The 11,602-nt window shown below is 35.8% G+C and overlaps 1 protein-coding gene across 5 annotated transcripts; it reads left to right on the top strand.

The window, feature by feature from the left end:
- The first annotated feature begins 443 nt into the window (after positions 1–443).
- Positions 444–10,936, top strand: LOC107748206 (sentrin-specific protease 7). Of its 5 annotated transcripts, none has more exons than XM_016562914.1 (21): positions 444–596; positions 920–1,031; positions 1,143–1,241; positions 1,856–1,929; positions 3,500–4,049; positions 4,411–4,699; positions 4,956–5,077; positions 5,315–5,389; positions 5,992–6,025; positions 6,280–6,477; positions 6,607–6,854; positions 7,181–7,317; positions 7,786–7,902; positions 8,566–8,685; positions 8,816–8,908; positions 9,153–9,316; positions 9,434–9,474; positions 9,628–9,671; positions 10,094–10,162; positions 10,375–10,525; positions 10,621–10,936. In XM_016562914.1, exons 2-21 carry the CDS (start codon positions 921–923, stop codon positions 10,798–10,800), a joined length of 2,916 nt encoding a protein of 971 aa, XP_016418400.1. In that variant the 5' UTR covers positions 444–596; position 920; the 3' UTR covers positions 10,801–10,936. The 5 variants fall into 5 exon arrangements, with proteins under 5 accessions (XP_016418400.1, XP_016418401.1, XP_016418399.1 ...); XM_016562915.1 differs by having other exon boundaries at positions 444–600; XM_016562913.1 differs by having other exon boundaries at positions 444–661.
- Positions 10,937–11,602: the final 666 nt, after the last annotated feature.

Genomic DNA, 11,602 nt, shown 5'->3' with positions numbered 1-11,602 from the left:
TATTGTGTTATATTGTTTGAGGGTGCAATAGTTTTTTCTGTTCCAGCATGACTTATGCCCCTCTACTGACACTAGTGTGGAAATGTAAACCAGAACAAAGCCCAGACGTGACACCTATTTAACACCTTTGGAATGAATTGGATTGCTGACTGTCAGTGCCTGACTTCACTGATGATCTTATGTCTGAATGGGACCAAATCCCCACTGCTGTTCCAACACACAATAAAAAAGCTTTACATGAAGAAGCTTTTACAGAGAACTTACTCCGTATAATGTCAATGTGTTAAAAATAAATAAATAAATGCTTTAAAAACCAAGTATTGATGTGGTGCTTGAGAGCCCGCTTACTTTTGGACATACATTGTATTCAACCCACAGACAGCATTTAGCATATTCTTCATGACGCTAGATGGCGCACACTACCTTTCTAGATTAGGCTTTTCACAAAGAAGAAGAGCGTGTGACTTCCTGTGAGTGGCGGAAGTTTTTAATCGAGGAATATAATCCCGATTTTCATGTGCTCGTTTTCTGTTCATCAGCTGAATTATCTTCATTTGCCATGTTCTACAGTTTAAACTGACTCCGGGACTTAAAAAGTAGGTGTAATATATAAAAACTGAAATCAGATGAAGGAATAATAGGACGTTGTATTTAACTACAGGTCAGTTAGGAGCACTTTTAATGTGCATGTGTGCTAATGTTGATTGTTTCAATGCATTGACAGATACGAACGGTTATATTTAGCATATAATGTAACTAAATGATTTTGATTCAGGCTATTTGTGAAAATCATCTAATGATATAATGCATAAATTTAGCGCTTTTAGGACTGGTTACAGTGCTATATTTAGGTTCCGATCCTGTCCTGTCTTTGTTCATTTTCATTGCTTTATCTGGGATTTCAAACATCTGTTTGCAGAATGCCACATGACAAAACCCGTAACAGCCTTCTGTCTAACTCCTGTCATTTTTCCCTGGACCGGAGGAGAGCTCTGACCCTCTCACCTGAGATCAAACGTGACAGCTGCCAGGTATGTCCATGCATGGAATGACATGATATATTGAATAGTGGTGTTTACTGTGTTTCAATGTTTTTACTTAAATCCAAAAGATTAAAAAAAACATCTTTTAATGTGTCCCAGGCTGAAAGTCCTCTTAAGATCCCCAGGAGAGTATCCACAGCTGAGGATGAGCGTGTGGATACAAAGATGTCAAAAGATCGGAATAAGAGCCACTCCAAGGTGACTATGATGTGGACATATCGTTTGTGCATTTGTTGACAAATTCTTTTAAGGTTCTAAGTAAAGAACTACATTTAAACCACAAAGGCTATTGCTTTTATAAAACAGTGCATACAGCAATATGATAAAATACACCAGTGTTCAATGAATAGTTATGCTTATTAATAATAGTAATCAGAATAAACCAATCTTTAACCGAATTGTATAGTTTATTAGCCTAACTATACAGTCACCAGGCACTGAATTCATGTGACATATTAACATAGAATGTGTTTATCTGTTTTTCGAATATTTTTTTTTTTTTTACTGATCTAGTGAACTGTTTGACTACTTAACCTCTGTCAACAATTCAACCTGTGCTCTCTTAAAGTTATAGTTCACACAAAAATGAAAATTCTGTCATTAATGACTCACCCTCGTGTTGTTTCAAACCCGTAAGACCTTCGTTCATCTTCGGAACACAAATTAAGATATTCGAAGATGAACGAAGGTCTTACGGGTTTGAAACGACATGAGGGTGAGTAATTAATGACAGAATTTTCATTTTTGGGTGAACCTAACCCTTTAATGTTTTGGTAGTTTCTGATTGGCTTTGTTTTCTTGTGTACTGTTAGATCCACTGGACACAGCTGGCCTCAAATGGTACATCAAGCGATCAAGAACATACCATATGGCAGGAAATCCAAAGGTAACGTGCTAACCACATTATCCATCAGATTCTGAAGGCGAAGCCTGTTCTTCATCACTTATAAGTAAACATTAGGTTAAGTAGTTGTATAAACACGTTATGTACCAAAGTACAATATAGTTTGCTTTGCCTTGCATTACATGAAATATGTAGTTTTGAATTACGCAGATGTTGGCCAGCTGACTTGCATATGTGATATTCTATGTGAAGACTCTCAACATTGCATGTATTTTCCGATCAAGAACATACCATATGGCAGGAAATCCAAAGGTAACGTGCTAACCACATTATCCATCAGATTCTGAAGGCGAAGCCTGTTCTTCATCACTTATAAGTAAACATTAGGTTAAGTAGTTGTATAAACACGTTATGTACCAAGGTACAATATAGTTTGCTTTGCCTTGCATTACATGAAATATGTAGTTTTGAATTACGCAGATGTTGGCCAACTGACTTGCATATGTGATATTTTATGTGAAGACTCTCAACATTGCATGTATTTTCTAACTGAATTTTTTACATTCTTGAGTATCCACCACCTGTTTCCTGACAAAGGAAGTGATGCATCGAGCACATTTAACATACTTCAATATGACTGAAGTGTTTCAAGCCAGTAGTTTTTAGGATACCATACGAAAACTACAATGACTGTTAAACATTTTTTATTGGAATGTACTGTTTTTTTTTTTTTTTTACATAAATAGACAATGATTTTATTCAGAGATGTGTTTTACTGATGTATTTTTAAAAGTATCACCTGAATGTATTTTAGATTTTTTGTCAAGTATTAATCTTACATGTCTTGTGTAGCTTCTTGTTAATTGTATTTTGCCATGACGATAACCTTGTGCTGACATGGTATTAAAAAATAAATAATAAAATAAAATAAATAAATAGGGTACCATACGACAGTACTGCCAGAACTGAAGTGATCTGGCTTTAACAAATTCACTTGAAAACATGCTCTTTGGGAAGGTTTCGTGTTATTTCCCCTGATGTCCACTTACAGTTTAAGTCAAGTCAGTTTTAGCAAAGAGTCTTGCTGGCTAAAGTAATAAAGTTGCTGAATACTGATTAGGTTTTGATGTGTTACGCTTGTAATTGTCAGACTTTTTCCTGCTTGGTTTCATTAAACGATCGGGGTGAACTGGGGAGAGTGTTTTGCCTTCTAAGCATTATAATATATATTTATATAGTTTATATCAGACTTTTATTTCCAAATAGCAGAGGGAAATCCTGTTTTGCATGATATAGCACACATCTACACTCCCCCACTAAACACTTTTGCTTATCATTCATGCACCATCTGTGCATGTTGACCCGTCTCATTCCATGCCAACACGGCTATTATTTAAAATGTTTGCTGTGCCATTAGTTAACCAGATAAGTCAATAAACAGCTGTGTAGAATGTAACAAATGTGCTAAAACTGTCTGCCTAGTAGTTATGGATCCGCAAGTAAAGTAAGTATGTTTACGGAGCTACAGTGTTTGTTATTTTTTTGCATTAGTTTAGTTGATTTTTATGTGATTATATAATATATAATGTGTGTATGTACTTATTTCCTATAGGCGCCAGGTCAAGGTGGTTTTAGAAGATGTCCTTCAGACAGAGATCGGGCAGAGATTGCTGAGATGTGGCCAAAAGACAAACCAATCAGAGAGCAAAAGGCAGAGTGATCACACCTCAACAGCTGCACTCCAAGACAAGAGGAGAACCAGTCTAACAAAAAGAGGAGAAACGGACTCTACTGGACCAAAAGCCACTTCACCATCCCATAATCAGACTGAGTCATCCACTGAAAATGAATCATGTCCACACAAAGAAATCAAAAATCCGAAATCCAAACAACTGAACTCATCACTGAAACTATTAGAGTCATCTGAAGTATCAGGTAACTCATGTTCACCCAGAGAAAGTGACTCACCACAGGCTGTTCAGATTAATGAACAGCTGCCTAAACAGACCAAACCATCTACTTCTGAAGAGAATAAAGTATTACTTCTTGAAGGATCTCTGCAGCATGAGGAAACACCTTCCTCTGGATGTGAATCTTTACGCAGCCCCTCTTCATCGTTAGCAAGGCGGTGTAGTCTGAGAGATGAAACATCAGGTAGCGAGGTAAGATCTGTACACCTTGGCAAAAATCAAAGAATCCTGAAAAAGTGTATCACAGATGGTTTCCACAAAAATATTAAGCAGCACAACTGTTTTAACATTGATAATTGAGCACCAATCAGCATATTAGAATGATTTCTGAAGGCTCATGTGACACTGTAGAGTGGAGTAATGATGCTGAGAATTCAGCTTTACCATCACAGGAATAAAATGCATTTTAAAAGCAAATTAAATGCATTATTAAATCATTTATTGGTATATCAAAGCAAACTATAAAGTATGACCTGGAGCAACTGTTTAGGATTCAAATATGATTAGTTTTTATTGTAGATCATCATTTTTGAATCTACATTTGATTCTATAGCATCTACCCAATAAGAAAGAAAGGAGAGAAACACAAGAATGCCCAAAATATGCTTCAGAAGATACGGAAAATCACTTGCTCAGGAATGGAGAGGTGGTGCAGGAAGTGGATGGAACGAGAGGAAGTGTGTTACGCCTCTCAGTCGGGGTTGATGGGGAAATCCAGGTTAAAAGATTTCGTATGGACAGCCTTTCTGGTGAACATGTTCCCACCTCAGACCCCGCCTCTGGGACAACAGAGGGGCGGAGCTACAACACAGAGTCCTCTAAGCTCTCCCCATCTGAACCTAGTAAGTGATTAGTCAGCATTTTTTGATCAAATAAATACAGCCCTAGTGAGCATAAGAGACTTCATTTTAAAAACATTTTAAAAAATCTTACCCACCCCAAACTTTTGAACGGAAGTGTATGTAATTGGTAAATATTATTTCACTAATACCAAACATTATTTGGTTTTTACATGCCACACAGATATACCAAGGCGTTTTTTTCTAACTTTGTATGATTGTTATTTGAAGACAATAATTCCATTGTTGCCTTGCTTAGTTGTTCTGTCCAGTGAAGAGGAAGAGGAACAGGAAGGAGAGGAAAGTAAAGAGGTGGAAGCCTCTTCCCTAAACATCCAGCCACTGGAGGGTGCAAAAGATATGAATATAGAAGATAAATCGGTAAGAGTTTACAAGCAGAAAAAACACTTGAGTGTCATTCACACACAGGTGGGTATGGTGATCCATCTACTGGACAAAAAGAATTAATTTTATTTACTAAATAATTACTAAATAGTATATAGCTGATTTTATGGTGTCTCATAATAGCTTATCTTGATGTTAAAAACATCTAGCTTAACGGGGGCTGTTCCAGCCAGACACTGGCACTGATGTGTGTATGTATGTTTTCATTGTCAGAGTTCAGCTGTGATAGAGCTACAGCTGTCTTCCCTTCACATGGGTGGAGTTAGTGCCAATTGTGAGAGTATGGAGGTGAGAGTGCTATGTTGATGTGGTGGGATGGACTGATCAAATATGTGACCCTGGACCACAAAAGTCGCTGGGGTATATTTGTAGCAATAACCAACAATACATAGTATGGGTCAAAATTATCGATTTTTCTTTTATGCCAAAAATCATTAGAATATTAAGTAAAGATCATGTTCCATGAATATATTTTGTAAATTTCCTACCGCTAATATATCTAAACTTAATTTTTGATTAGTAATATACATTGCTAATGACTTCATTTGGACAACTTTAAAGGCGATTTTCTCAATATTTTGATTTTTTTGCACCCTCAGATTCCTAAATTTTCAAATGGTTGTATCTCGGCCAAATATTGTCTTATCCTAACAACCATGCTTCAATGGAAAGCTTATTTATTCAGCTTTCAGATAAATCTCAATTTAAAAAAAAAATTGACCCTTGTGACTGGTTTTGTGGTCCAGGGCCACATATGTCTGAATCATTCAAGTCATGATTCAAGCTGGGGTTTACATAAAAAAAGTATAACAGGAAGTGTATCAGGAATGTTTCTGGATCTCTCTCTATTTTCTGTTTGTGTCACTGATTTTTAATATACCATTTTTCAGGTCACTACAGACAAGATCACCTTTTCATTAAGAGGTAAACATGTTTTAAGCAAACATTATTATTAGAAATATTCTGGTGAAGTGAACATTATGCATTTGCTATGTTTTTTTGTTTTTTTTTGTAGATTATTATTTAACTGTAAAATAAATCTATAACATTTATTATTCCAGACATTTTATATTATAATTTAATATTAAATTTTATATTATAATTAGATATAGGTAATATCTATATGTAATATATATGATTCAAAATTTTTAAACCTCTTTTCCTTTTTGTTTGTTCAGGTTCTTCAGTGAACATTTCTATATCGACGCCTAATGTATGTAAATACAGTGTATGGGATGAGCCTATATTGAGTGCGTGTGGCCTGGCTAAGGACAGCGAGGTCCCACCCCCTTCTCTGGTCCTCTTTTGGCTGTCTGATGACCAGGCACACAGATTACGCAATGACCTGTCCGTCATCCTGCCAGACACATGTCCAGGTCAGCTACCTGTCTACTTTCTTGATTACTGATAATACTGTAATATGTTGTTATATATTTGTTAATATTGCTAATAAGCAATGACAGCGCTTTCTATATTCTCTCTCCTTATGTTTTATGTGTTAACAGCTGAAGGCAGTACGTGTGTGTTGCTGTGTTTGGCTGAACCTGTAACTGGTGTTGAGAGTGCGCTCTTGGCCTCTTTAATGGACATGGTTCAGAATCAGAGCAGCTCTGAACTCCTCTCCCCCCTCACACAGTCAGACAGCCTGAAAGTGCTTCAGAGCTCCCAGGAAACACACCTTCTCCAACTTTTGACGCCTGAAACTGATCCTCAAACCAGCACTGCTGCACATGCAGCTGTATCTGCTGTGAAGGTTCAGACAAAATATTGCATCTACGCATCTTTGCTTTTTTTTTTTCGTGTTTGCAAGTTCATTTCTTTCCCGTGGTTAACTTTTAATGTTAGTAATTTAGTTACAAATTATTAGGCTGTTAATATTATTTGTAATTATATCAGATTATTAAATACAAAATACAGAATCATTTTCACTTTTCAGACCCTCTGTATGTCAGTGTGGTGGTTTTTGATCTGTTTTTCCAGCTTAGTTTGATCTGGGTGGACTAGGTAGAGAATTATCGATTATAGGAGAAAAATAACAAATTGTTTTGGCAATTTTATGGATTGAATGTGTGTTTCCAGTCTCAGGATTCGGATGTTCATTTGAAGCCAGTTTACACGCTTTGCCACAGTAGAGCTCAGGGTTCATACAGTGTTACCTTGGCACCTACACTTGGGGCAGAATGGACACCATACCAACACTGTGGTCCGGCACGCAGGTAAAAACGATTTTAATGTTTTTTGACGGAAATCTCTTGCTCACCAAAGCTGCATTTATTTGATCAACAATACAGTAAAAAACAGTAATATTAAAATATATTGTTACAATAATTAAAAAAAAAACGTTTCTATTTGAATATATTTTAAAATATAATTTATTCTGTAATGTCAAAGCCAAATTTTCAGCATCATTACTCCAGTCTTTAATGTTGCATGTTCCTTCAGAAATCACTCTAATATGCTGATTTGGTGCTCAATAAACATTCCTTATTATCATCATACTGTAAACAGTTGTTCTGCTTAATATTCTTGCAGAAACCATGATGCATTTTTTCAGGAATTTTGATGAGCAGGAAGTTTAAATAATGTTTATTTGAAATAGAGATAGTTTGGAACATTATAAATGTCACTGTCAATTTTGACCAATTTAAATCAGTCCTAATTTACTGTCATTCAACTCTGTTTAGATTGATTCAGTTCCCTCCTCCACCCACGAAAGGAGCCATCACCGTGACGACAGAGGACCTGGAGTGTTTAGACAGTGGCGAGTTTCTTAATGATGTCATAATCGACTTCTACCTCAAGTAAGACAACTAAGGATTGCTTCTAGACGCAATGTGTAAGTGGAGGGACTTACAGTCACTCCATCAGAGTTATTTGGGAAGGAGTGGGATGAAGAACTGGGAGTTTTGACTATCAGCATGAAGTTTGATCCAGTTTGCAACTTGTTCTGATCAAGAACTGCCTATAGGAAGCTCTGATGTGAAAAACAACTAAACATTGGCTGTTTTTAACAATACATTACCATTCAAATCTTTGGGGTCAATAAGTCTTACAATGATTACACATTAGAATGATTTCTGAAGGATTATGTGACAGTTTAAACTGGAGTAATGGCTGCTGAAAATTCATCATAGTGCCATCACAGGAATAGATTACATTTTAAAATATATTCAATTAGAAAACGGTTATTTTAAATTGCAATAAAATTTAGCAAAATTGCTGTTTTTATTTTTGAACAAATAGGCTAATTGCAGCCTTGGTGTGCATAAGAAGCATTTAAAATTTTTTTACAAATTCTTACAGACCCCAAATTTTTAAACTGTAGTGTATGTTTGTAGGTGCATAAACCTGAAATCTCTGTAACACTAAAGATTACTTTGCTACCAAGAGTCTCATACAGTCCTCTTTGAATATTGATGACGAACTTGCAAACTGAGATTGTATTTTGTATGCTCGTTTTTTAGGTATCTTCTGGTGCAAAAGGCCCCGCAAGCATCTGTAGACAGATCTCATGTTTTCAGCAGTTTTTTCTATAAACAGCTCACACGCAGAGACAACGCTAATGAGGACAGTACAAGCACACCGTGAGTATTTGTTAGACGGCACACATATATTCATATATATACCCCTTTTGAGATACTGATATACACTTTCCTTTGATAATGCTTATTGTTACAAATGGTTTTTGTTTTTACAACTTTGGTTGTCCATCAGAGCTCAGGTCAGAAGGCATCAGCGTGTGAGGACATGGACGCGTCATGTAGACATCTTTGACAAAGACTTCCTGTTTGTGCCTGTCAATCAAGAGTGAGTATCAGCTATATAAATACAGTGTTTGGACACTTAAACCATACTTACTTTTGAGGGCCAGTGTTTTTAGAGCTGTGTTTGCTTTTTAATTACATGTTTAAATTTTTTTCTTGGAATTTCATTCACTAATTTGTACTCTCTATGGACATTATAAAATGTTTGAGCTTTCATTTGCCTTGAATATACCAGTGTGTATCATATGTTTATAAGTGTCTTATATCATGTCTGCTGTTTGTTTCAGAGCTCACTGGTACCTCGTGGTGATCTGTTTTCCTGGGTTAGAAGAGCCACAGTATGTGAAGAGGGACAGCAGAGACTCTGTGCAGGGTGATGGAGCTGAAGGTTTGGGTGAGTCTGAGGGTGAGATCCATGGAGAGAATAGATCCAACAGTGATGAGGAAAAAGGTAAGATGTGTCAGTTTTGAAAAATTGTAATTCTAATGCTTTACTATTAATTTACATATGCTTACTACTTTTAAGTATAATTTGATGATTCTAGACAAACTTTTGTTCTTAATCTAGATGAGAGTTGTATAAAGTCAAGCACGACTCTTCATCTTCCCGTAAGTCAAATTAACTTTAATAACAGGTCTTGCTAGTCAAAAATCTTTATTTGAAAATTGGATTTGTTGAATAGCATTTGATTTGATAAAATGTCATGTGGACACAGATAGTTTGCATATGCACAGTTATAGCAGAACCTTTTCCTTCTGTAGAAGTGTACGGAAAATACCTGCAAGAGACCTATTGTGTGTAAAAGGTATGTTTGTGTGTGTGTGTGTGTGTTTTAAATGAACTGATTTGTTTTTGTCATAATGTAGAGAATTTAGTGTGAGAAAAGATAATAGTTTAGGTTTTCCAATAAAAAAGCTTTTGTGCTGCATACATTACAATAATATTATAATAGTACTATATAATGGATTTTAGATATTTTCTGTTGTTATTTTGATTATAAAAAGTAAAAATAACGTTTTTTTTTTCTTCTATAATTATGTTGCTTTTTATTCATATATGTATTTTTTATTATGCAGTTATGGAGGCTTTCAGGAAAAGGATTTCACTGCTAATGTATCGCACGACAAACTACTATTTTTTTTTTTACTAAAACTAACTAACATTCTAAAACGAACATTTTTTTAACCATGAGTTTTGAGAATTATTTTTACTCGTTATTTTTTTCAGACCATGCATTCTCATCATGGATTCCCTGAAGTTGTCGGTTCACGAACGTATCTTCAAACTCTTGCGCGAGTGAGTGTTTGCGAACTTAATACAGTCCAACTTAATTGCATATTTATGTTAAGCGCTGTTGTTGTTGCTATCTTTATTATTATTAATTGTTTGCTGGTATTATGTAAATAGTACTAGTGCAACACGATATTTTTGCCTGTAATTTCAATATATATAATGTGTATAATGAAATTTCTTTTCATGACATGATTTATTTTAATGGGGTTTTTTAGATACCTTCAGGTGGAGTGGCAGACAAAAAGAGGTGGTCATCGTGACTTTAGTGGTGACCACATGGTAGGTTCCCACTGTACAGTCCCCCTACAGGACAACAGCAGTGACTGTGGCCTTTATCTGCTACAATATGCAGAAAGTTTTTTGCAGGTAGAATTACACCCATTCTTTATTCCAAATTTTCAATTCAATTTCAAATCTGTGTAAGTCTATTTTGATAGCAATGCTATTTGTATATCTTTAAGGACCCTGTGGTAGACTTTGAATTGCCATTGAGATTGGAGCGCTGGTTTCCACGGCAACAGGTGCGAGGTAAACGGGAGGAGATTCGAGACATCATCCTACACCTGTACAGATTTCAGCAAGGCTCTCTGGGACATGAATCTTTAGAAGATAGGACAGATCATGGAAATGTCATTCAGTGATGTTAAGCTTTTAGGTTCACGTGATTATTTTACGCTAGATATATTTATATTTTAGCTGATTTTGATCCTTTTATATTAATTTTATGCTTTTGTATACACTGTTGGAAAAACTTTAGAAAGAAATAAATGTTGATAAAATGATGACAAATCGTTTTGCTCTTTTTAATCTCAAATTTCTCTGTATGTCTGTGTTTTTATCGAGGTAAGTAGCTCAAACTTTCTTTAAAGGGGTCATATGGCAAAAAATTTATTGATCTTTCAAGCCAAAAATAAGAAGACCCTGTTAAAATGGACATTTGTACTGTGTTTATGCTCTCTCTTAACAGTGGCTTCGGTTGTGATGAATGAATGCCTGGATACATGATTGGATAAGCAGTCGGGTGTGGCATGAGTCCTTGTTCTGATTGGCTAATTCATTAGTAGTGGTCAAGTAGAGCATCAAAAGGCCAGGTGCGTGCAGGGATGGTATAGGTTTAACACTAATCAGACAGTTAGAGATTAGACTGATTTGCAGACCACCCACCTTCTTCCAGTAATCCCAGCATTCCAGTCTGTGTACAATGATGTTCTCTATTTGTTTGCTTATTCAATGTAGTGTATACTAGCTGGTAAACTGTGATTATTAATCTTTAAGTGTGTGTACCAAGGAGGTCTGTAAAACCTGCTGGAAGCTATATGGTAGCATTTCCTGCCTTTGAGACAGGCCTATTTTTGGAACAGCATGCTTCCATACTATTTCTGCTATATCTGTTGTGTGCACCTTTCATTTCCAGTATGATAAGTGATATGGAAGTATTGAACA

The sequence above is a fragment of the Sinocyclocheilus rhinocerous genome, unplaced genomic scaffold, assembly GCF_001515625.1.
Source record: "Sinocyclocheilus rhinocerous isolate Xijiao unplaced genomic scaffold, SAMN03320098_v1.1 scaffold5064, whole genome shotgun sequence".
NCBI lineage: Eukaryota > Metazoa > Chordata > Actinopteri > Cypriniformes > Cyprinidae > Sinocyclocheilus > Sinocyclocheilus rhinocerous.
Note: the sequence above shows the minus strand (reverse complement) of the source record. Positions and strands in the feature narration are given on the sequence as shown.

Excerpts from the sequence above, each read along its gene's own strand:
- LOC107748206 (XM_016562914.1), top strand. The coding sequence starts at position 921 with ATGCCACATGACAAAACCCGTAACAGCCTTCTGTCTAACTCCTGTCAT. Across the intron at positions 4,700-4,955 it reads GCTCTCCCCATCTGAACCTA|TTGTTCTGTCCAGTGAAGAG; the intron begins GTAAGTGATTAG and ends TGCCTTGCTTAG. Across the intron at positions 6,026-6,279 it reads GATCACCTTTTCATTAAGAG|GTTCTTCAGTGAACATTTCT; the intron begins GTAAACATGTTT and ends TTGTTTGTTCAG.